We start from the raw sequence: 26455 nt of genomic DNA on the forward strand, positions 1-26455 counted from the left end.
GTAAGGGCTAGGGTGTGGCGTGTGGGCGTGGCAGAGGATGTGTGGGATACCTCACGGCTTAGCAGGGAGGGTGTGCAATCTGGTCACAGTGCTGGGGAGAATCTATCTTTTTGGAGGCGGGGAGAATCTATCTTGAGGATGGTCTTTTCTGTATATTTTGCTTACCTGGGGTGAAATCTCCAGGGAATGCCTCCTCCCTGATTCCAAGGCACAGAATCCAACACAGGATGTATTCAATTGGTTGCCTTAAGGCCAAGAGGCAACCTTGAGGCCCAAACTAAGCTATCCAAGTTAAGCTAATAGAATAGAGGCTTAAAGGACGAAAAGCAGCTGATGTGCCTTAGAAACACAAAGAAGTTTCTGCCCCCTTCCCCATGCCTCTTTCCCTCACCCTCCACACTTGCCACTTGGGGACCCACAGGCTGTCTTTCCCCACACGCCCTTAAAGACTCCTCTCAAGGGTCTGGAGAGATGGGTCAGTGCTCAAGAGTGCATAGTGCTCTCGCAGAGGACCTGAGCTCACAATCACCTACAGCTCCAGCTCCAGCTCAGGACCTTCAGGTCTCTGTGGCCATCCCTACCCTTGTGCATGTAACCACCCCTACCAACCTCCACACATCTACACATAATTTAAACACATTTTAAAGAACTTCGCTCGAGGTAGATATATCTGGGACAACTGAGCATGTCTAGGCCCTCACAGAGAGAGACCTAAGCTGGCTGTGGGCAGGGCAAGGTACCAACTGTCCGAGGCAATCCAGTTGCCACCGGGTCAGCTGTAGGGAACCTGCTAGAAGCCTGGGTTCCCAGTGGGTGCTGGAAACCATAGGGAGTATTGATCCTATTGATCCCATGTGTTTTTCCTATATGTGCATGCTTATGATAAATGTTGAGCCTTGCCAACTCTCTATGGTTCTATTGCATGCTGAGCCTGCATTTTGGAGCTTTTTATCTTACGACGATGGCTGAGGCAGCTGCTAGCGATGAGCAGCAGGGGGCACACACAGACAATGTGGATTCGCTGGACAAGGTGATCATTCGGTGGCCTGGCACGATGGGGGTGACACAGCGTTTGATCTCAACAAGCTCCTCAGAACAGCCTGCAATGTAAACTTTGTGAACTTTCTGTTTCTGGAAATTTCCCATTTAACATCTTGAGATCACAAGTTGCAGGCATTCTGAGTGGAGAGCAAAACTGAAGATGAGGAAGAGACCTTCCTGTTTCTTAAGTCCGACTCGCTCGCAGACGTTACAAGAGGCTGGGAGGGCTGTTTCATTGGCCTTGGCTATCTGGCTTCTTCTCAGCTCTGGAAGCATCCAACACCTGGCTTCTGCATTGGTGTTTCTAGGAGAGTCTTTGTGTGCCTGTTTTCAGCTGTGCTGGAATGGGGGTGACTGAGCAGGAGGCAGTCCTCATGGGGGTTGGGGTGGTGGCCGATCCCACAGGCTCGCAATGCCCTTCAGTGACAACAGCCAAGGAGCCTGAGGTCTAGAGCAGAGGGGTGGCACACCGTGCTATTTGACAGTGGGCCATGGCATCTCCATTGCCCGGGAGGGTCTAGCTTGTGAGAGTGTAAGGTCTTGCATCCTGGGACAAGGCTCTTCACCATGACAACAGTTTCCATAACTCTGACCCCAGTGTGGAGATCCCAGATGGTCCAGGGCCACTGTGCCTCCAGTGTGGGGTTGTGGACACCTGGGCTCATGATCAAGGGAACGGGACATCCTATCCTGGTGTCCTGGCTGGTTTTGTGTGTCAACTTGACACAAGCTGGAGTCACCACAGAGAAAGGAGCTTCAGTTGAGAAGATGCCTCCATGAGATCCAGCTGTGGGGAATTTTCTCAATTAGTGATCTGGGGGGGGGGAGGGCTCCTTGTGGGTGGTGACATCCCTGGGCTGGTAGTTTTTGGTTCTGTAAGAAAGCAAGCTGAGCAAGCCAGGGGAAGCAAGCCAGTAAGTAACATCCCTCCATGGCCTCTGCATCAGCTCCTGCTTCCTGACCTGCTTGAGTTCTAGTCCTCACTTCCTTTGGTGATGATCAGCACTGTGGAAGTGTAAACTGAGTAAACCCTTTACTCCCCAACTTGCTTCTTGGTCATGATGTTCGTGCAGGAATAGAAACCCTAAGACCCCTGGTATGGAGAAGTTAACCCTTCTCTTATCACTGATGAGTCTTGTCTCCAAGCATAGAAGCAGCGGGGTTTCCCAGGAGGCTCACTGAGTGTCCCATAGGGACCTTAAGAAGAGCGGTAATTCCTCTATCATGGGCTTTGCTACCCGAGATTCCCATTTCAACATGAAACCTATTGTCCCACAGAGCCATTCTAGATACACTGCTTGTTATACAGGGTTAAGGGCAGCCCTGTGCTGTTCACTGGGCATACATGTTTATCACAAAGGAAATGAATTAATGAATGAACAAAAAAATGAAATATAAACACGCTGGAACGTGTCATGCTGGGCTTCAGTAGGGAATTACAAAGCCTAGAGCCTGCAGGAATATTCCCAAGAACTCGTGGAAAAGCATCACCAGTTGGAATGGGCCCAAATGCTGATGGCAACAGACAATTCTTTCCAGGTGTTCATCACCTGCTGGTTCCTTGAGGCCAAGCCCCTGTGTATATCTCATTTAAAATTAAAAACTGCCTAAGACATAATTACTGTCATTAACCTAATTCCCAGCTAAGAAAACTTCACCTCTTGCCGTTAAAGTCATTGACTCCAAATCCTGAAGTGGAGGTGAAAGTGAAAGTCATACAAAGGTTAGGAGGAAGTTTGGCTGGACATAGGTCCACTTCTAGACAGAAGGAAGGGCAGGCTACAGAGATAACCACCAGGGGGCGCTGCTGCTACAAAAATGCAATGCCAAGACCCTGAGTGAGATGAGCAGCGGATAGGACTTGCAGTTGGGCAATGGTTGCCTCTAGAGACCAGACCGATTCTGGGGTCTCACCCTAAACAAACCAATTAAGACTTGTGCAGAAAGCTGTATCCCCCCCACCCCCCACCCCGGCTGCTCTCTGACACTTGACTGTTTACTGTGGAATGAGCTGAATTATTTATGTTCTTCCCTCCTTTGGTCAAGGAGACAGAAAAATGGGCTCTGCTGCTCAGAGGCCAGTCTCCATGCCTGACAACAGGAAGGCTCTGCAGGCTGCGCGCCAGCACGTGTCTGTGAGCACACAGGCTACACACCCGATCCCAGGCCACAGACAGGGAGCCTGGAGCTGGAGGTGTGGGGTACGCGTCGGGCTGGTATACTGTTCTGAGACACTTTGACTCCCTCTCTGAGCTCCTCCGACCCAAAGTGTTTGGGCCCAACCTGAGCACCCAGCCTAGAGCTCAGGGCCTCTGACCTGCGACAGTGTGGGTGGGACTCGCAGTTTGCAATTAGTGTGTGTTAAAGTGTTAACGCCCATTTGAGAATCCACAATCCCCTGGGAGATCCACCTTCCATCGTGGCGGTGAGGCATTGTCTTGATTCTGTTGACTGAGGTGAGGAGACACACCCACCATGGTGGTGCCATTTCCTGACTTGAAGCCTGAGCAGAGCTAAGTAGAGGCTGTTGCTTGCTTGCTTCGACTGCTAATGTGACACGACCAGCTACTTCAAGCTGTTGCCACTGTGACTTTCCCCTCCATGACAGACTTTAACCTGGAACTGTAAGCCGGTAGAACCCCTTCCCTTAAGAAAGCAAGACCCAGTCCATACTGATCAGTCTTCTTTTGCCTTGTCTACTCTGGCAGTGACTATGTGGTCCGCTCTAGTGCTAGTGGTTCAGGCTGCAAGGAGATCTGGCTTCAGCTGGTACCAAACCTATCCCAGAATATCCTGCCCCTGGGAGGCCTCAGGCTAGCCCTTCCCAACAGGCAGGAAATAAGAAAGCACACACAAGGGGGTGAGGTTCAGACTGAGTAGAACTCTCTTCTCAGTTTTGGTATTGCTGACATCTGGGGCCAACTTGCATGTCTCATTGTGTGTGTGTGTGTGTGTGTGTGTGTGTGTGTGTGTGTCTGTCCTGAGCATCTCCCAAGTTACAACAGTGAAAGTGTCTCTGAAGATCATCCTGAGTCCATAGAGTGACAGAGTCACTGTTGGTTGGGAGCATCGGACATAGGGGAATGTCACAGGGGAGCCGGGGGCAGCTCACCCAAGGTCTGATAGAATGTCAGTGACTGGATCATCCTCTAGGGATAAAGTGGCTGTCGTGTATGACCTTCAGTAGATCACTCACCCCATGGAGCCACATCTTCACTGTCATATGGAGATGGTGACAATGACTATGGGTGTCCCCTTATCATCAGGGGATGCCTATCGGTTCCCCGGCAGGATGTCTGAGAGGGGGAGCTGTGTGTGCAAGGCTCTGAGGACACTGTGGTGCTTCCTCCCAGGCGACACCACTACGTCAGAGTGATTAAAACACACACTGCTCTGACGGTTATGTGAATGCGTTCTCTTTTCCTTGAGGAGAAATACCTCTGGATCACAGGGCGTGGACTCCCAGAAGGAGGTATAAATAACGTCAGCTGACTCCCAGAGAAGGGAGCATGAAAGCCGGTTTGGGGAGGGTGGGATTTGGACAGCAGAGAGTCAGCACTCTGTCTGACCTCCATGACTGAAGTCCTTGCTGTCAAGCACCACAGACTTCCTCTTACTGAGAAAACAAGGCTTTGCGACGTTAAGTCAGTCAAGGCCCATAAGTACCACTGGACTGCCATGGATGCCAGGACCAGGGCCCACCATCTCTGCTGCTTCAAAACAAGTTCTGCTCTATCTAGCCTGACTGGCTGGTGTCTTCTGCTCCCATTTGTGACATGCCAGGTCATGTGGGTGGCTCAGAAGTCACGGTACAGGTGCTTCCTAGACCTGACAGGGAAGAGTGGGCGGGAAAGGCATGTCCGTCGGAGAAAGCCAAGCTACTAGAACAGGATTCTGTGTGGAATAGGAACTCCTGTCATGGTCTAAAAATTAGAATCCATACCTTGGAACCTAATTCCTAGTACAATAGTATTAAGATGTAGGACCCTAGGAGGTTACCAGGTCAGTAGGACAAAGGTCCCTGAACTGGAGTGACTCTCATATAGCTCTGAGGCCTGTCCCATCTGCCACTCTGGAGCATGAAGCTTCCTGTGAGGACTCCAGATCTCCCTGCATTGGGACCTTGGACTTCCTGGCCTTCAGGACTGTGAGAAATAAGCTTCTGTTGATTACTAAGTATCAACCTAAGATATATTCATTAGACCAGATCAAAAGGTCGGAGGCGCCCTCCACTGGCAGTGTCTAGCACTAACACTGTTTCATCTAATCTAGACCTAAAAGCTCTGGTGAGGAAGTGTGTCAAGGCTGGCTATGGACAGGTAATTATGTCTTGCCTCCATCGGAACGCCAGGGGGCTTTCCCAGGCTAAAGTATAGACTGAGCTTGGCCTAGGGTGTCTGATTCAAGGTTATCTGAAAGAAGCCTCTCTCCCACTCGAGTCCCAGCCTCCTCTCTGGCCTTTCTACTGTGGAACACACGGCAAGAACACAGTGGTGCTTTAGCCTGTAGACTCCTGTCCTCCCGGCGAGTCTCCGCCTTCTGCTAATAGACCAAGAACGTCTGACCGTTCACCCAGATGCTGACAAATTCCAACAAGCACCTCACACCCTGTCTCGAGCTGGCCTTCACAAGATACCTCATGTCCTCGGAATGTCCCCAAGTCTCTCATCTCCATTTCCTTTGATTTCCATCATCCAAGGAAATATTTAAAATGAGAACACTTGAGTAGCTTTGGTTCCTTCTCAAAAAATCAATTGAAAAGCCAGTTGCTATGCAACCCGCGAGTGTGGCTGATGCTCGGCTCCCTGGCTGGTGGCATATTGTATAAAATAAGATAATCTCTTTTCTTCTGATATATATATATATATATATATATATATATATATATATATATATATATGAAATGGAGAAAATGTTGTTTTAGGAAAAACTTGCAATAACTCGGAGGCCTCTCATAAGATAGAGATAAACAACATCCTCAGCCATGTAAGGGTTGCCAGTTTTACACACACACACACACACACACACACACACCACACCACACACCTTCTGGAGCCTAGTGAGACCTGGAGACCAGGCAGGGAGGCTGATACACTTCCAGGGACAACTGAGGATGGATAGTAGGAGCCATGGGTCTGTGCCACTTTCTGCCAAAGACCAGGTCACAGCTTCACGATCCGCAGAGCATACCCTGACTGTGGTAGGCACGACCTAGGAGTTCCTGGCTACAGCCACCTTGGCTTTATAGGGCTTAAACTCTACCAGAGATGAGGTCGTGTTCCTTGTATTAGTCACTGGTCCTGTTGCTGCGACAAACTGCCTGACAAAGTTAACTTAAAGGAAGAGGGGTTTATTTTGGCTCTTTCAGTTCGATGGGAGGCGGCTGGTCACGTGACGCTCACAATCAGGAAGTTCCCTTTGCTTTCTCCCTTTTCTTCAGCCCAGGACCCCTGTCTACATAACAGTGCTGTCCACATTCATGGTGGGTCTTCCAATCATAGTTAACCAGAGACTTGTTTCCACAGTGAGTCCAAATCCTATCCCATTGGAAATCAAAGTTTACCACCACAGTCCCAGCAGGAACCCAGAGGTCCCCTGCCGAGTACCTTCCCAGAATTTACCTGCCGGTAAACCCTGTCCCGTCGCTACAGCCCCATCTAGCCCGCACGGCCTTGCTTCCCGCATTACTGAGTCTGTGTGGGGTGTGGAGGGGGCAGGAGACACTGAGCCTCTCAGCCCTCAGATCTCTGCCTGGCCATTGTGCCCAAGGTCTGCCTCACCTCATTGTGCTGGCTTCATGGTGCCAGCATCTTCTCAGTCACTTGACAAGGAACAGCTGTGTAGCTCTTGTTCCCAAACACCCCAGAATGTACTCAGGAGGCCAGGGCTCCTGAGCTCAGAGTACATCTTGTACAACCAAGCGTGGCGCTCTTTGGAGACCCTGACACAGAGCCTCGTCTCCAGAGCTATGCTAGGTCGAGTCCGTGGCCTGTGGCCGTGGATGCCTTCCACACAAGATAAGTGCAGAAATGAGAAACTTTCACAAGTAACTGGAGGGACTGCGATGCTCAGAAAATTTATGGAGTTTAATCATAAAAAAGCAGAGTTCTTTTTTTTTTTAATATCTTAGGCTCAGCCACATTTGCCTTTTCTAATAACTCATCTGCAGAAGTTATTGGTGTACAATCAGACGGGGCTAGAGGCTGGATCCCTGTTTTCCCAGACTCTGTGGACCCTGGCAGCTGCCCTGGAATGGAGCAGCCCTGTCCTCTGGCTTCTATGGCCCCAGGGGGCCACAGAGCCTCTCCCCTCTCCCCTGGACCTGCAGCCTGAGGCTGTTTGTCCACAGCCACGCACGATGCTTTTCATTTATCTCTATACTGTCCCCCAAGGGGGTCTGTTACAAGCTTGGTCACCAATGGAGTGTCCTGGGGTGGTAGAGCCTTCTGGAGGAGGAACCTTGTGTGAGGAAGTTAGGTCATTGGGGGGTCATGCCTTGGAAGAGGGGGTTGTGACTCACTCTCTATTCTGTCTTTGCTTTCCAGCCTCTCCCCACCTCTGTTCCACAGGTGACTATCCTTTGCTTACTCCGAACGCCCTCTAGGCTGTTCTGCCACTGAAGACCACAAAGGAACAGGCTGGACAGGCACGAATGAGACCTCCGCAGGCACAGGCCTGGGCTCAATTCTCCTTCCTTTTCAGTTTCCTGCCTCGGGTGTTTCGGTGCAGCTTCTAAAAGCTAACACTTCTCCGTGGTTTCATGCTGCAGTCTGAGAAGGACCTATTTGCAACTCTGAGTCCTCCACGTGCAGACCAGCAGCGATCTGTCTTCTCTCTAGTCCCTCTGCCCCAGCTCTCCAGACTGACACACCAACCAGCACCACGTCCTCCTAATATGATCTCCCTGTCTGCACTTCTACATCCAGGACGCCAAGATTGGCTTCCCGTCCCAGTCCAGGAGGGTTTCGCTCCAGACACCAGGGCAACGAGCTGTCCCTGCACCATCTTGCCACAGGACACACGCCTGTTCTCAAATGTTCCTCTTTCAAACAAAACAAAATAAAACAAAACAAAACTGAGAACCATCCCATTAAATATCTAGCTGTTTGGAAAAACCATTTCTCCTCTCCATCAGTCTTTCTAGAAGAAGCAGTGTGGCTTGTTGTTGTTGTTTGTTTGTTTGATTGTTTGTTGCTTGCTTTTTTGCTTTTTTGATTTCCCTGTCGTGAACAGCAAACCCCTTTCTTTCTGTATCTCATACATCTGTCTTGTACGACCTCAGAGACATATTTGGATTTCTGTGATTCATAGGATGCTTTTAAAAATTCACGTGTATTTGTGTGAATCCATTGAGTCATTGTGCACATGTTCATGTAGGATCCCACAGCAGGCGGAAGAGGGAGTCCGCTTTCCTGGGACTGGAGTTCCAATCAGTCATGAGCCACCTTGGAGGTGCTAGGAACCAAACCTGGGTCCTCTGCAGGGGCAGGGCGGTAAGCCCATTCCTATTGATAAGCCATCTCTCTGGCTTTGGTGCAGAGAGCTTTGTTTTCTCAGTTAGCCCTGCTGCAGGTGTTGTTGGGTCACAATGAGTGCTTATGGAGTTTCAATCAATCAGATGCCATATATAATAGTGGTCCCATGAGATAATATCATCTAGTTATCCTTGCCATCTATCTTAGTTTGAGTACACAGTGATGTCAACACAATGACAAAATTACCCACTTTTGCATTTCTCAGGATCTGTGCCCATTAAGTGATGTGACTGTGTTTGTCTTTATCACTAAAGTTTTAACTCCGTGGATTTTACAATGGATGCTCTTGGGCTTTAACTGCTAACGATTATACTTTTGTCTGCTCTTCTCAGATATTAGTTTCTTGTCATTTAAATCTAAGAAAGAAAACCCTTTAGAATATTAGAACCACTTATGTGCCAACAAAATTATGTGTCTTGATTTGTGTGTGTGTGTGTGTGTGTGTGTGTGTGTGTGTACATGCGAAGGCAGGAAGTCAACGTTAGGTGTCATTCTCAATTGCTGCCCCCCTTATTTTTGAGTCGGGGTGTCTCCCTGAACCTGGAGCTCCCTGGCCTGGCTGTGTTGGCTGGTCTGTGATCTCCAGGACTCCTCCTGTATCTGCTGCCCCGATGCTGACGTATCCCTCCACACCCAGAATGTTTTAAAACAAATGCCAAGGATCCAAATTCAGGTCCTTGTGTGTGCGTGGAAGGACCCACCTGTTGCGAATTTTACTGCCACTGCCTCCAAGGTGACATTTTCCAAAGATTGTGTGGAATGTCTGGAGCGATCCACTGATAAAGAGGTTGGAATAATGACTGTACCAGTGTGTCCTTCACCACGTACACCCCAATGTCCCTAGGAAGTGCTGACACCGGGGAGCACCTGTTTTCCTTTGCTTTAGGAGCACCACTTGCCCATCTCTTGTGTGTGTGTGTGTGTGTGTGTGTGTAAACATCTATTACCATGCAGCTGTACAGAACACCTTCAGGGAAACTCGCTTCTTTTCCCACCTTGAAATAAAATGTTGGCAGTTTAACTATCATCCCTCAGGATGTTTTTCAACATTTTAAAAACAGGAGATCCTCCCAGCTTCCTTACACCTTTCACCCCTGTTCTGCCCTCTGTCTTCATCTCCCCGAGGATCTCTGTCACCTCCCACTCCCCTGTGCAAACCCTCTCATTCTTATCCCTATACTCCATGTTGCCCTGTGGGATTCCATGCTTATATGCTAATCTATCCAGGCACCTAGGCTGGGATGGAGTCAAGCAACTGGTACACCTCCAATACTGCTGGTCTCAGTTGAGCTTATGAGCAGCTCTCTAAGTCAGCATCTCATCCTGCACTTCCTGTCTTGAGTGTGTTTTTAAGTCTTTTGCTACTATGGTAAAATGCTCAAGACCATGAACTTTATAAGCAGAAAAGGTTCATCTAGTTCATCATTTTGAAAGCTTCAACATCCAAGAGCCTTGTTGATACGGCCTCTAATGAGGCTGACACGCCATGGCAGGAACACCTGGCCATGTCTCTAATGGGAGCAGTCACAGACGGGGAGCAGAGCCCTGCATCCCTTTCATACCTCAGTGACCTAAACAACCCACACATCCTACAGGTTCTGCGTCCTCAGGTACTGCCACCTGCAACATGCAGACCACAGCAGGTCAGGATCGTCTACCTGGCCGTGTCTCTCTACCTGCCCCCACCTCGCTCCCAGAATGCTCTTGTATCTGCCTTCCTTTCTCCATCACTGTAGCCATGCTGCAGTCTACACATCTTCCCACTAATGACAACAGTGTCCTCAGTGTGAGAGCCACCTTGAGAAAGCCAAACTCCATGGCAGACTCCAAGGCATACAGATGGATCCTTGTATGATGACCAACCTGGTTTTTATTTACTTATTTTTGAGATAGGCTCTCATGTATCCCGGGATGGTCTTGAACTCACTGTGTAGGCAAGGATGACCTTGAACTCCTGATGCTCCAACTTCCAACTCACTACTGCTGAGATTATGGGTGCGTGCCAACCCCATCCCTACCCCTACTCATACAGGGCTAAGGGCTGAACACACGGATTTGGGCAAATTAGGCAAGCATTTTGCCAGACAAGTTACATCCTCAGTCCCTGATCTGGCTTTTTATTTATGTGTGTAAGACAGTGTGTATGTAAATATGTGTGTGCATGCCTGTGTATGTAAATATGTGTGTGCATGCCTGTGTATGTAAATATGTGTGTGCATGCCTGTGTATGCATATGTGTGTGTATGCCTGTGTATGTACATATGTGTGTGCATGCCTGTGTATATATATGTGTGTGCATGCCTGTGTATGTATGTACATATGTGTGTGCATGCCTGTGTATATATGTAGCCCAGAGGGACACTGGTGTCCCTCCTCTCTCACTCTGCCTATTCCTTTAAGGCAAGGATCTTTCTCTCTCTCTCTCTCTCTCTCTTTCTTCTTCTTCTTCTTCTTCTTCTTCTTCTTCTTCTTCTTCTTCTTCTTCTTCTTCTTCTTCTTCTTCTTCTTCTTCTTCTTCTTCCCTCCCTCCCACTATTCCTGTCCCCCTCTACCTTGAAACTGGGGGTGCAGGCATTTGCACAGACACCCAGCTTAGTATGTCCTAATTTGGATCCAAACTCCTCAGGACTGTGAAGTGACCTTAACCTGAACTGTCTCTCCAGCGCCACAGCCTACCTGCATCCCTGCTAGAGCCTGCTGCCTTCATCCTGGCTTTGCTCTCTGCTCTCCCCTACCCCTTCCAGCACAAAGCTGGAAGTCTGAACCCCGTTCAGTATGGAAGTCTTACCCCCGGACACACCAGGAGACAGGCAGACACTCGGCAGGCCTAACAGGACCCACGGTTTCGTCAGTACAGTTTTGTCAGTACACACAGATTTTAAACTTTGATCTAGTGTGGTGAAGGTCATGCAGTGACTTCAGGCTATCACATGATGCCCAGAACAACCCATGGAAGGTTTTCCTCCCTCTCTGAACAGATCATATGCACCATAAAAACAGGGGGGGAGGTGGAGGGGGGATGGAGAACATTACAGGAAACCCAACCAATCCAAATGCAGAGTTGTAGATCTCAGTTCCCATGGATACATCTAAAAACTTCACACCTAAGGATTAGGGGACACTGCAGAAGAGGGGAGCAGAAAGATCGTAAGAGCCAGAGGATCGAGAAGTGTGCCACGAGTCCGTGTCTCCTACTAATCTCAGAAGCCATGCCCATGAAGTCTCACCATCATGGCTGCCTACACGGGAGCTGAACAAGGTTGTAATATGGAGGGGAGGGGCAGCCACAAGGCCTCAGCCTACACAAAGAACCACAGACCATGAAGGACTATCAAGAGCTGGGAAAACAGCTTTCCCCAGAAAAGAGCACACCAACTGGTTATCCAATACCAAACGGCCAACCCTGAAAACATACGTGTACATGTATAATTATTCAGACTGAGCAGGCTGTACTTAGGAATATATGTCTCTAGGTACACATATATGCATATAGCAACAATTAATGAAGCAGAGGCCAGGAATTTGAAAGAGAGCAAGGAAGGGCATAGAGAAAAATTTGGAGGTAGAAAGGGGAGGAGAGAAATGATATAATCTCAAAAATAAAATAAAAAGACAACAAAACATATAAATGCATTCAAAAATTAAAGTGCATGATTTTTGTTTGAAAAGCAAAAGCAGGGAAAAGTTCAGGGCTTCGTCGTTTCCAGCCTGAATGATCTACACTGGCTGGCGTCCTCTCACTTATTCCTAGGAACAATGAAGACAGAATAGCAAACATCGTGTCCTCCTGTATTTTGACATCAGCCTCGTGCAGTGTCTGTGCTCAGAATGACTCTCCGCCATAGCTGTGAAAGGCAACACATACAGTAGAGTATAGCTCTACCACAGTAGAGTATATCTCCATTTCGCCAATTACATGGAGGTATTCTCATCTGCATCCTTCATGCCAAGAGCTTGGACGTTTCCAACGTAGCTGAGGATCCTGGCCAGGATGGAAGAGGTGGAGTGACCCCAGTCTGGGGACATAGGCTCCCCTGAAGGCGAGCTTCATATTGCTGTCATAAACACCATGGCCAGAAGCAACTTGTAAAGGAAAGGGTGTATTTGGCTGCCATGTACTGATCACAGTTGATCATGAGGGAACTCAGGATAGGAACTCAAGCGGAGGCTGTGGAGGAATACCAGTTACTGACATGCTCCTCGTGACGTCTTCAACTGGATTTCATCTGAAACCACCTGTCCAAGGGTGGCACTGGCCTGGCAGTCTGAGTTCTCCCATATTAATCATCAATCAAAAGAAATGTCCTACAGACTTGTCATAAGCCAATTGTACAGAGACATTTTTCTCAATTTCAAGTCCCCCTTTCCAGAGGATCCTGGCTTATGTTGACTTGACAAAAAATCTAATCAGACTGTTAGGAGTGCCCACTGCAGGACAGGAAGAATTTTCCCACAGCTTCCCCTGCTACCAGGAGTAGTGCTCTGTGGGTTTTATTACAGTTGTCATACAGTGACCCTGGAGACAGGACTTGATTTCAGTACCTCCCCTCCCTTTGGACACCCAAATCCATGGGTGCACAAGTTCCTAATCAAACCAAGTTATCTTCAGTTGCAGTTCTACTCTTGCCAGGCAGTTAAAAGAAAGTGTTTCCAAGGGTGGGGCTTGCAGCTCAAGTGGCAGAGTGCTTGCTTAGCATGCATGAAGCCTTGGGTTTAGTCTCCAGCACCACATAAAAACAGGGGTGCTGGTGCGTGCCTGTAACCCACACACTTAAGAGATGGAGGATCAGAAGTGCGAGGTCATTCTTGAAAACTATATAGTGAGCTTGAGGCTAGCCTGGGCTACATGAGACTGTGTGTGTGTGTGTGTGTGTGTATGTGTATTATATACATATATATATGTATATAATATATATGTATCCTTTTCTCACCTGTGGTCACACTTGGGGCACTTCACTGAAGCACACTGCCTGGGAAGGGCTTTGAGTTTTAATCATAGAAAACTTATTGACATTTTCATTAAGACTTAAACACTCGTGTGACTTTAAAGCACTCTTCAGTGCCACAGAGAAAACACGCATCCCTCCGTATGACAAGGAAACACGACTTCATATCCGCTGCCCTCGCCCCGCCCCGTCACTAAGACCTTAAACATGCAAAGATTAAAGATCTTGAGCACCAAATTAAACACACCCGCAGTTAGCTTTCCTTTGTGCCTAATAGCTTTCCTTGGAACATTTTGTGTGAGCGGAAATAAATCGTTCCTGAAATTGCTTCTGTCAGGCACTTTGTCATAGTAACAAGAGTAACTAATCCATTCTCCAGGACTGTGGGGGAGGGGCTCAGCGTTCAAGAGTGAGAAAAAGATGGGGTCAGAGGGGCCTGGTGGCTCCCTCTGGTGGTCAGAGGGCAAAAGACGTGAAGCCAGATGAGAAGAGAGATTTTAGACACGGTCAGAGATGGATGACCATGGATAGGATATATGAGCCATGGATTCCCAAGACTGATGTCAGGAACATCACTATACACAGAAAATAATTTGAGGGTGCCTTTCATAAGAAAACCAGCCGTTCAGAACCTGGATCCCCTGAGCCACCTCAAAGACAGAATTCCAGTCTCAGCTCAACCTCACTTCAGTCTCCTGTGTCATTTTACACTCTGGGCTGCCACCCACCTGCCCCAATCCCTCAGGGCTAGTTTCAGTCACCTTGGGGCAGCCTTGTTTCTGAATCTGCCCAGACTCTATAGTGAGGGCACCACAAGCCTTCTCACTGCCTCCCCCTAACCCACTCTCTCCTACAAGGGTTCCTCGAATCCTATGTCCTGGCCACACCCATGCTGTCTGTGCCTCAGCCTCTTGGGACCACAGCTCCCTCTGCAGTGGTAAGGAGTCTCAGGATGGCAAAGTTGGTTGGCCTTACCGCATGGAGTAATAGAACCTGCATTATATAAAAGGGTCATGTGTCACAATGAAGGGTATATGGAGTCTGTAATGGGTGGAGATTCACGGCTTCTTGCTTGTTATGGGACTCTAGGGCATCCAGAGAAAGGCAGGGTAGTGTGAAAAAAAAAGTCTTTAAGGAGGCACCATTTATTCCAGAGGGAAGAGGTGTGCTGGACAGGAAAACCCACCTTTGCGTGGCTCAGCAGGATAATCCTCACCAGTACCACATTGATGTGTGCTCCCAGCGACTCATCGTGGTAGATTTCGTTGACCTGAAAGACAGCCAGGGAGATGTCATCAGGATCCATGTGCCAAACCTGGTTCTGGCTCTGCAGTTGGCATCTTTAAAGCCCCACGTAAGAACCCAGGAACTCCACCTGTCTCTTTCTCTTTGCATACTAACCTCCAGTTTTCCATCAATTCTAAAACTACCTCTTGAGTCATCCGTCTGTGACCCTCTCTGACCCCGTCTGCTGCAACCACCTGCCTGGATTTCCGAAGCGTCCCCCTGAGACAGCCCACCTGCTGGCCCACAGCGTCTGCACTCAGAGCTGACCGTGAATCAGAGAATTCACTCACCACCACCTCTCCCTGAAGCCTGGAGCTCCTTCCAGAGAAATGAGAGCTGTTGTCAGAGCAGAAACCACTCCTGGTTGTTGCTACTCCGTCTGAGATGTTACCTGTGCACAGTGCTACAGTCTGCACTCCGTATCCCACAACCTCCACATCCATGTATTCAACCAATCCCAGATCAAAATTATTTGGAGACAAGTTTTCAGAAAATGTATAGACTTTTTTCCCATTCTAAACAGTAGAGTAGCTAGTTACATGGTACTTGGGCTTTACGCAGCATAAATAATGTAGATTACTTGATGTATGTGGGAGACTATGTGTAGGTTAAACACAATGCCTCACATATTGCTCTAGAGATTTGGATACCTGAGAGGCCCTCCTCTCTTTGGAACTCCCACTAACATCTCTGTGGATGCTGAAGATGCTGCAGTTGGAGATGTGGACCATTTGGACCACAACTAGCTCTACTTTTATTCCATTAACAGGAGCAGTTACCACTAGGTATCTTGCGCCCACCCGCCTTGTTTCATATCATGCCTGTTGTGGTCTTTTGAGCATTATTTTACTTTTGTGTGCTTTTTTTTTTTTTTTTTTGCATTATTCTGGGATATGCCTGAAGCCGGGCAGTGGTGGCGCATGCCTTTAATCCCAGCACTTGGGGGGCAGAACAGCCAGGGATACACAGAGAAACCCTGTCTCAAACACACACACACACACACACACAGAGAGAGGGGGGGCAGACAGACAGACAGACAGACAGACAGATAGAGAAATACTTCCTTGCCTGTCTATTCCTGTAATCCCAGTGTTGGAAAGGGTACAGCTGCAGACAGGAGGATCCCTGTGGTTCACAGCTGCCAGCCTAGCTCTGGGTTCAGAGAGACACCCTATCTCAAGGAAATAGTAAGATTGGGACACCCAGTGTCATCTATAGAATATAGACTTCTATAGAATCTTGGCATGTATATTACCACACACATTCTCATACATTACACACACACACACACATACACACTACACTATTCTTAGCAGGCATTTGTAGGCCTCCTCAGATATCCATAGCACAAAAGGAGGTGTGTGTTTGGTGGGGTGGGGAGATGACCTCCCACGGGGACCACCTTCCAGAAACACATGCTAGGTTGACCTCAGGCTCAGAGCTGATAGGCGTTTCCTTGCCATTCGGACGCCTTCATCTTGCCCCTTCCCACTCAGAACCTGCTGAGCCAGCCCTTCACTGCCAGCTCCTTCACTAGTGGAGCGAGGCCTGTCCCTTCTTGCTCTTGCAGTGTAACCTTGGAGTCACCCCCTCCTGGAAGCCCTCCCAAGTCAGACCTGCTATGGAGAACTGGTACCCCATCCTTCTCAAGCCCTGCAGCCACTGAGCTTGTCTTCAGTCTGCCCCTCCCCTCCTTGGATGCCCCTCCCACTAGTCTCAGAGCAGAGCTGTCAATGGTCCACAAACGCTGAGGGAGGACAATCTGTGGAGCCGCTGAGGGGAGAAGTGTGGACCAGCCACGAAGGCCGGCTGTGTGCAGACTGGGCTGAGAGGCTGCCCACAAGGCCCTTGGTGGAGAGGCAGACGTGGCTAAGCTGCACCAGTCAGAGCCCTCTGCACCCCAATTTCCAGACTTTCTTCTTTAGTAAACTGCAGTCGCTCCCTCTCAACAGCAGGAAGATGCCTTCGGAAATCTAATTGGAATGAGGAAAATCAAATCATCATGATGACGGATTGGGTGGAGAGGGACCCAGGGCTTGGGAGACACACAGCCCAGTGGCTGCTGCTGTCACCACAGCTGTGGGTAAAGACGGCACCAATCGGAACACAGAGTTAACAAGCTTACTGGTACCCAACCAATGCCACCCTCCACCCCAACACACAGGCTCTGCCAGGAACGTCTGCACATCTAGGCAGATTTCTGATTATAAGTTGGCTTCTGCTCTCCTGTCCTGCTCTCCTTTGGGGAGGCTCCGAGCTGCAGGAGCATGGCTGATATGGAATCACAGATCTGCGTTGTGTGCCCGCTTCAGCACCTGCAGCTCAGAAAGCAGAGCCCGTCCACTGGTCCCCCACCTCCCCGTCCCCCACTGCCCACCTCCCCCACCACCCATCACCCACTGTCGCCTCTGTAACAACAAGAGTAGAAGTACTTCCCACAGAGATTCTTCGAGGATCCGATTTCCACACACATGATGGAATGGTGTTTATGAAAACCCAAACTGTATTTTTCATAGTTGGCAAACTGGATTGCCCCACGATTCTGTATGAGGTTTTGGGGAGTGGGTGGACAGTCACCCCACCCCACCCCAACCATAGGCACTACCGCCTTAGCTTTGAGGCCCAACCTAGATATTCTTTTTTCAGTCTGTGCTGAGACCACGAATCTTAAAAAAAAAACAGACTTTCACTTAGGGAAGGAAGGAATTTTCTATATTTTTAATTGCTTATCTACAGTGAGCAAGGCCAGGTCATTTGGGCTCACAGACTCCTGCTGAGAGTCAAGGCCTTGGAAGGTCCTGCTGTAGCAGGAAGGGACAGGGACAGGGGAGCAAAAGCAACCTTGCAGCCTTAGCCTTTAGGTCTCCTCTAAACGTGGGGGAGGGGATAAGGAGCGTACAAGCAGCCCCCATGGCCAAGGAGAAAAAGCAGAACACCCTTGAACCCCTCACTGCCTGTGCTTGTGTGAAGGACAGGCTCCCATCCCCAGAGGCCCCAGAGAGCTCATATGGAGACTTTACATACTTGGGCAGTGAGCAAGTGACAGTGGGGTCAGCTCCCAGCCATGGACAGCAGCCAGGGGTTCCCTGAGCTCCGTGGTACAAGGGCAGGGTTGTTTCCAGGTTACCTGGCAGAGTGACCCCCAGGCTTGCTAACCTGCAGGAGGGAAGGGCAGGTCTGAAGAACGGCTTCTGCAGCAAGAGCGAACCCTCAAGCACTGGTCCCCAGCCTCAAGGGCAGAAACAGATGTGAAACAGATGTGTACCAATGTGGTTCCCTAACGCAGAAGCAAAAGTTGTGCTGTGGAGACCAATTATGCACCACCTCACTCACAGGATGGGATTTTAATCCACGACGTGATAGCTTTTTTGAGTATGACCCTCAGAAATCATCAGGAAGTTGAGGTCAGGGGCTAGGGTTCTTTGATGCTATTAGGAACTTTGTGGGAGAAGACTCCAAAGAGCTACCTTACCATCCTCTCCCTCCCTCTCCTCCTCCTTCATCTTCTTCCTCATCTTCTCCATGCAAAGACACAATGAGGAGGAGGTGGTCAGATTAGCTGGCTATCTTGCTCTTGGAGTTGTCAGTTTCCAGAGCTGCATGATACAAACTGTAACTCACACGCTACTTTGTTACCGTTGCCCCAGGAGAGGAGTCAGGGCCTGGTGTGGTGAGCATGTCCCTCAAAGGCTCTTGTAGTAGAGGCTTGGGAAACTAGCAGAACCTTTTGGGTCGGGGTGAGGTGAGGTGAGGTTGGGGTGTGGAGCCTAAGAGAAAGAAGTTGGGTCATCAGGAGCATGCCCCTGAAGATGTTAGGATCCGGGTCAGTTTGTCTGTCTCTGCTTTTGTCTTTCTCAATTCCTTCCTTCTAGTCGCCATGGCATGAGCAGGTCTTCTCTGTCACATGCTCCACATCAGGATGTCCCACAAGCCTCCAGTGGAAAGGCCAAGGGACCATGCTCTGAAACTTCTGAACCCATGAGCCCAAAGAAACCTTTCCTCTTTCTAAGTTGAAATCCTCAGGTGTTTTGTCACAGCAAGGAAAATCTGACTAACGAAGAGCCTTAACCTTGACATGGCTGAGCATTCTTCCAACTGCTTTTAAACAGGAAGAAACAAGCCTCCTTCTCAAGAGCTAGGTGATGTGTGTTCTTCTATCTTAGGTCTGGGAGCTTGGGAACGAGTGATATTAGATAGAAGAAGATAGAAAGAGAGCCGTGTTCCCCCCATTTTTAGATCTTGGTGTGTCTGTGTTGACCCCACTGTGTGTGTAGCTGAGGGACATGCCCTTCTTAGCTTCTCAGTGGGACATCTCAAAGTGAGTCAGCCACACTGTGGGCGGAGCCACCCAGGAACTTCTCCTGGCTTCTCCCACTCCACAGGTCCAAGGCAGGTACCCAGGAGTCCCAGCTGAGAATGGCTGGTGTCCCTGTTGTCGGGAGAAGAGGCATGGGACTGCCTTCCTGAATGGAGGTAGAGAGTGACCCTCCAAAGCCTCAGAGCTTGCTTAGAAGCCGCCAAGCCTGCTCCACAGTTACGATGGTGGCAAGAGCTTGGAAGGAACTATGGGAATGTCCCTCACTTTGCTTGTCACTGAGCAAACACCTGAAAGAGACAATTTGGCTGGAACTCCCAGGTCTCTCTTTGTCTCTCTTAACACTGCCCTTCACTGTGTACCAGAGTAACTTCATCCTTCTGTTCTAAACCCTCAGTGGCTCCCTAGTGCCTTCGGAGGCAGGTAAGACCTGGGATCTGATGGCCCTATCCAGCTCTATTTGAGCTACTTTCTTCAATGGACATCCAGTTCCCAACAGCTCAAGGAGGTACTTTATCAGTGTACACACACACACACACACACACACACACACACACACACACACACACACACACATGGCCTGGGGAAAGGTGCATACCTGGAATTCTTACAGCCCCTCTCCAGCCCTGAATTCCTTAGATACCTTAAGAGAATTTGAAGAATAAAAAGAATGGGGTAAGGAGGGCACACAGTCATTCTCGTTTCAAAGGAGGCTGGTATTAACTCTCTTGCTTAAACTCCTCCTACCTCCAGGCCTTCCCACCCTACTGGAGGGACTCCGAAGCGCCTTACATGATGTCAAGGTCAGGAAGATGGAACCCTACTGCTGCCTCTTCTAAATTCCTCCTTGCACAGGGGACCCAGGCTCAGGCCTTTGCACTAATTTCACCTTCACTAGCACAACTGTGTAGAGAACTACATAGTGATTCTAGCCCTTAGTAAGTATTAAGCAGTTGAGGATGGATGGATGGATGGATGGATGGATGGATGGATGGATGGATGGGTGGGTGGGTGGATGGGTGGATGGATGGGTGGATAGATGAATGGTTGGATGGGTGGGTGGATGGATGGGTGGATGGATGGGTGGATGGGTGGATGGGTGGATGGATGAATGGTTGGATGGGTGGATGGATGGATGGGTGGATAGATGGATGGGTGGATGGATGAATGGTTGGATGGGTGGGTGGATGGACGGATGGGTGGATGGATGGGTGGATGGATGGACGGATGGATGGGTGGATGGGTGGATGGGTGGATGGATGGATGGATGGATGAATGGTTGGATGGGTGGATGGGTGGATGGGTGGATGGATGGATGGATGAATGGTTGGATGGGTGGATGGGTGGATGGGTGGATGGGTGGATGGGTGGATAGGTGGGTGGGTGGATGGGTGGATGGGTGGATAGATGGATGGATGGGACCACTTTGGAGGATGTAGAACAGCAGGCTGCCTAGCCTCCGCACTGCAACCTCCCCACTGCAGCCAGCCCTCCTTTGCCATCCTCTCCCAGGTTTATGTGGTAGGAGAAGCAGCACACTTTCACCCAGATTTCATAGGGAACGGGAAGCCCTGGCACAGTGCCCTTGAGCCCTGTCTTTAAGAAATGATCTTGGAGTCTTTTAGCCCTGTGGGGAAAAAGCTCAAAGCTTCAGCACTTCTCTGTGTGCTGGAGGCCAGGATCTGGCATTTGGGGGAGGGGGGAAATGCTTTGTGATATGCTTTTTGTTTATGCAAAGAGGCAGCCAAGTTTCTGCTCTGGAATAGACTGGGAAGGGCCTGGTTCTGCATGACAATGTCAAAGTTTATCTGGTTGGTGGCAAAGCATCCCTAAAATGGCAGTGGGCCTTGGAAGGTGGCTTGAGGTGGGGCTTAGGGGGACTTAGGTATAAAATGTGGGTCACTGACCACTAAAGGGGGCTCCTTAGGAGGGATGCCTGTTGGCCCTGCTACTTGGTAGACAGACTTTGAGCAGACCTGCTGCTGGGATCCCCATACCTCTGTTGAGCTAACTTTAGGGTAGTGAACAATGTCTAATGCTCACCCTAAAAAACCTGTAGAGCAAAATAATCTCGGAGAGTCCCCAGAGGGGAGGGGAGGGCACAGCCCCTGAGAGGCTGCTATGTAAACTCTTGAAGTAAATAGAGAACAGGCTGGGTTTGGGCTGCCAGGATAGAGGCTTGGGATAGTGTGACCACACTGGAATTTTGGGTAGACAAGAGAGTGTACCCACTAGAATTTGGAGGATTCAAGACTGAGCAATCGGAAGCTGGAGGGGATGGATACAACATACCTGACTGGAAGCTGGGGGAGCAGTCTGCTGGCCTTGGAAGGAGGAATATTTGTATTTATCTTCTGGAGCATAAATAGGTGTGTCAATGGGCAAGGTGGGACTTAGGCAAGCCATGATGTATAAGGTAAGCCCCTAGTTTAACTTCAAGTACCTGAACACAGTGACCAAGATAGACTCCCCCGTCCCCCCGCCCCCAGATTCATCCATGGCCTGCTCCCACCTCCTCTCCTGTAGAACTCCACACCCTCCAGGGCCAGGAAATAACTCACTAGGCAAGGGATCTAGGGTGAGGCCCAAGATCCAACCTCACCCCTAAGTATGTTGTCAATGCCTAGAACCTAGTGCACCCTCCATGAATATGCTAAGCTGAAGGTAGCATTAGGGTGGTACACTGAACAAAATGATGGTTGCCATAGAAACTCTCCTACATTGTTGTTAATAACCAAAGGAAACTGTATAGCCCATGCTCTGGATTTTGGGGTGAGCAGAGGGTGGATCTGAATCCTCAGTCCCAGCTGCACTGGTCTCAGGGGCACCTCCCACAGTCCTGCTGTACAACACCGGACGCTTTACTCATCCTGCTTGGGCCTCAGGGTCCTCAGGCATGGAGACATAACTGTTCTGGTGGCTTTGATATGTTTGATATGAAGACTGATGCAAAAAATGTTTTCAACGTGTCTAGAACAAGCGTTGGCACACAGTACTACGTTAGTGAAGTTATCCAGGACAAGGGGGTCAGGTAGTGGGAACTGTTGTTTTGTGTCCCAGATTTTGGTCCCTCTTGGCTTCAGCCTTGGGGGCAAATGAAGCTCTGGACCCTGCTTCCCATTTTCCTGGTGATGCTCAAAAGGTAAACACCCACTTTTCTGCTCCTTAAGTCCTGCTAAGAAGACTGAGACGCAACCTTCTGATCTGTCCCAAAGAGTGGAACATTTCACACTACTGTCTCCTGCCCTAAGGGTTAACCCAATGGGACCTGCCAATCACCTAGTTAATCACCGCCCCTCAGCCAGGCTGATGCAAGCTAAAGAGATGGAGGGATAATTATCCCTTTAACTAGAAAACAAGCCTGTCCTTCCTAGGGACACCTTCATCACATGAAGCTCTGTTGACTTTGTCCTAGTCACAGCCCACACTTGGAAAAGCACAACTTTTACATTCTCTCTTTTCCTAGTTCTTCCTAAGCCCTAAGCATTTTCTCTCTGGCACTAACCCTAAGCCTCACAGCCACCCCCTGCCTCCACCACAGGGCTGTCGGTTGCCACATACCTGCCTCCTGACCTCCCTTGCTAGACAGCCTAATGCCAAGGGCGTGGCTTTCTTTCTTCCTCTTCTTCATGTCCCCCCTCCCACTGGCTGCCAAGAGTTACAGCTTGCTTGCCTGCTGTTTTGTCCTGAGCTCATAAAACTATCCTTGAAAGCTAGGTGGTGGTGGTGGTGGTGGTGGTGGTGGTGGTGGTGGTGGTGGTGGTGGTGGTGGAGGAGCACACACCTTTAATTGGAGCCCTTGGGAGGCAGAGGCAGGTGGATCTCTGTGAGTTCCAGGCCAGCCTGGTCTACAGAGCTAGTTCCAGGACAGTCAGAGCTATACAGAGCAACTCTTTCTCAAAAAACAAAACAACAAACAAATAAACAAACACTATCCTTGAGCCTCTGCTGAATCTGTTTTTAAATTCTCTCATTAACAAGCCTAGGAACCCAAAGAAGGGACTCATGGTAACACCAGGAGGTATGTCTGCAAACACCAGCATTTGCTTAAGATGTTTCTCCACGAAGAGACACCTGAGCGTGATTAGGATCTGGAGCTGGGGCCTGATGTCCTGGGTCACGGCCATCCACACGTCCTTCTAGGCCTGACCCTCCATGGGCTGACCTGTCAAATATAAGAAGTAATGTTGCCAGACAGGGAAGTGTGGCAGCCGTTGAGGCCACAGGACACGGAATGACATAGCAGGGGACCTGGGGCCTTCAGAAGCCACTCAGCTACTCTCAACCCAATGTGGAAGAAAAATAGAGATGGCGGAGATCTTGATTCCTGCTGGCAGTGACCTCAGGACTTCAAGTCTCTGGAGTATTACGTTGGGCTGGCTGGCTAAGCAGAGACTTGGGGTTCTGTGGGGTGTTCCATTTCAGGATGCAGTCTCATTCCCCCAGTGCCAGGACCTTGAACTAGCCCTGGCCAGATCACTAGTACCCCCTTCCCACATGCACTCCTGCCTGTCTGGGAGCCTGCGTGGTCCAACAGTCCCCACTGACCTGAGCTCTGTCGCTGAGCTCCATTTGAGCACGATTGTATTGTCTGAGAACAAGATATATTTGATTCCCCAGTAAACCAGATTCTCTTTCTGCCTGATCAGATTGTGACCCAAGGAAAGATGAGGAAACTGATGGAACCCAAGGAGCCGGTGGCCTCGAGGAAGTTCATGTGGTGGCCTTGGGGGTGGGGGGATGAGCGTGCTAGAAAACACTGTGGTGGATGAAGGAGATGGGAGGATGTTGAGAAGCAGGAAGTGAGACAGGGCTGGGGTCCCCTGCTCTGCTCAGCCCCGACTCCACCCTTAGCATCAGCGATGGATGGACAGATCCAGAGGCCTCTGGGATCTACTTCCCACTGTGAAAGGACCACAGCGTAAGATGGTCCCTATGAAGGTTAGACACAGGGCCCGCCCTATGTTTGAGTAAACAGTGAGATCTAAGGCACCATGGTTGCCCCAGCCCTAGAGAGGTGTATGTGCCACCCAGAAGCTCCTACCTGGCATGTCTGGGGGAGGTTGGGATAGCCTGGCATTGACCTTAAAGAGGCTGTATAAATGGAATTATTTTTTTTTAATTTTCTCTTATTTTATTATTTTTATTAGCATTCTAGCTAGCCTGTATAAAAGACACACAACCAGGCACTTCAGCAAGCCATAAGCCTAGATCGGGTAGGTCTGGAGCTATTCTAACTTATTTCCCAGTCGTGGTGTCCCTTGTTACTGTTTGTCGTGGCCACGTATTCATGGTCCTCTCATGGCCGCTTCCTCTTTTCTTCTGCTCTTCTTTCTCTACCTGTAACCCAGTCAGTTTATCCTCAGCTTTTCCCCTCCTCTGCCCAATCACAGGCTCTAGTCTTTTATTGACCAGTTAAGTTGGGGAGCAATCTTCACATGGCCTTGTGAACTTGTGAGGATCTGTTCATGGTTGGGGGGGGGCAACCAGACCTTAAGAGCCAGTATTTAGCATTAGAATACAAGCAGCACCAGACCAACCCACCATAGGCTGCAGAACTGAAAGACACAAGAGGCCCACTCCCCTTCTCCCCCTCTGCTTCCCACCCAGTACACCCAAGGAGCTCAGATGAAGAACAGCTCAAAATAGGGAAGACTCAAACCAGCCTCTCCACTGCCATTGGGGCCCGGTGACCTGACAGGAGGCAGGGAGAGAAGCTGGCTCTCAGCACTGACACAGGAGAGACACAGGTAGCTGTGACTAAAGGTCTTAAACCAGTGCTGTGCATGATGTCCCTGAACCCCAGCAGAGGGATCCTGAGAAATTCTGTGGAATGTGGCAAAACTAAGTTTTGTATGTTCAAGTTCATGGCAAGAGTAGCCTGCTCTGCACACGTCCCTCCCAGGTGCTTTCTAACACCACCAGAGCAGATGCGCATCCAAACACATCAGGAATTGGCTGTTCTCTGCACAGCATGTGTCTCCTGGCACCGGTAGATCAGGAATTCAAGGTCATCCTCAGCTACATAGCACGTTTAAGACCAGTCTAGGCTACATAAGGCCTTATATCAGAAATTTAAAAGAAAGAATTATAAAAGACACTTAGCAAACACCTACTATGCATGTACCCTTTACTGGGGGCTGAGTGTGCAAAATCAGGGACATGATATTCTCTGAGAATCCCGAGTTCTAAGATATGTCACCCAGAGGAGAAGGCCCCCAGGGATGTCTGACTACAACTTGGTACAGGGACAGGGGACACACCATGGAGAAGTTTGGGCACAATGACAGCCCACATCTGCCCAGACTGAAGCCCGGCAAGAGAGAGATTGTCATCTCTGCTGTCTGGCTCAGCTGCCACCTCCTTGCTGGAGTCTGCACAAGACAAGCTCAACAGCCGCTTCAAGCTGTCACCAGGGAGTGATGGCGCTTGGCCCTCCGTGTCCATCTGCTGGGACTCTGACTCCTGCTTTGACAACTGTCAGCTCCCCATGGGAACCAAGGACAGGCAGCTCCTGGGCTCCCTCATCAGCTGTCAGGAGGCATCAGAGGAGGGAGGGGGTGGGGAGTGGCTGAGTGGCTCTCGGCATGCAAGGAGAATGACAGAGAAGAGACAGAAGCAGAGGTGAGGACATCCCACGGTGTCCCCTCCCCGTCCCCGTCCCAGTGTTTCCATCCTGCATAATCACCACCAGCCTCTGCCACCCCAGCTCTTTGGACTGTGATCTCCGTGAGTGCAAGGTTCCACTGGCTTACAGTGACTCTTCTGCAACCTAGAACCTCACGAGGGGCCCGTATCCTGTGTGTGTGTGTGTGTGTGTGTGTGTGATATTAGAACAGAAATATATAATAGATAAACCTTCCACTGTCAATGCCCAAGACAGACATAGATACACACAGATAAGTTGGCTTGGAGCGGGGTGGAAAGGCAGAATATGACAGGGATCACCAGAGATGTTGGGAGATTCAGAGCCAAGGCCTGGTACTTCTTCTGAGACTCCTAAGGAATTCTCCCTCTTCAGGTCAGAAGAGTCAATGCAGACTACACAGAGTCTATGCTATCTTGTCCACCAGCATGTGACTCAATTGCTGCACTTTGGGCCCACTGCGCAGTCTCTGAGCCTCCTTGGTCTTATCTAAGAAAACCCACAGAGGCACTGAGGGAGGGTGGACACGCCGTAAAACATCTTTCTTCCATAAAACTGCTCAGTGCTGAACCTGTCAAGATGAGCTCTTTCCTCTTCTTTTCAATAACTAAGTAGGGAGCCCCAAGTTTCTAGATGTCAAGTTAACTTCATCTCCCTCCTCTCTGAAGAGCTCTATGCTTTAGAC

The 26455-nt window shown here is 49.6% G+C and overlaps 1 protein-coding gene across 1 annotated transcript in view; it reads right to left on the reverse strand.

Moving 5' to 3' along the window:
- Adamts2 (ADAM metallopeptidase with thrombospondin type 1 motif 2) overlaps nt 1-26455 on the reverse strand; it is a 210571-nt gene that overhangs the window by 35650 nt on the left and 148466 nt on the right. Inside the window, exon 5 of the mRNA XM_052197458.1 lies at nt 14709-14792. Coding sequence (XP_052053418.1) covers nt 14709-14792 — 84 coding nt within the window. The remainder of the gene's footprint in view (nt 1-14708; nt 14793-26455) is intronic.

Source organism: Apodemus sylvaticus, chromosome 10 (genome assembly GCF_947179515.1).
Source record: "Apodemus sylvaticus chromosome 10, mApoSyl1.1, whole genome shotgun sequence".
NCBI classification, from domain to species: Eukaryota; Metazoa; Chordata; class Mammalia; order Rodentia; family Muridae; genus Apodemus; species Apodemus sylvaticus.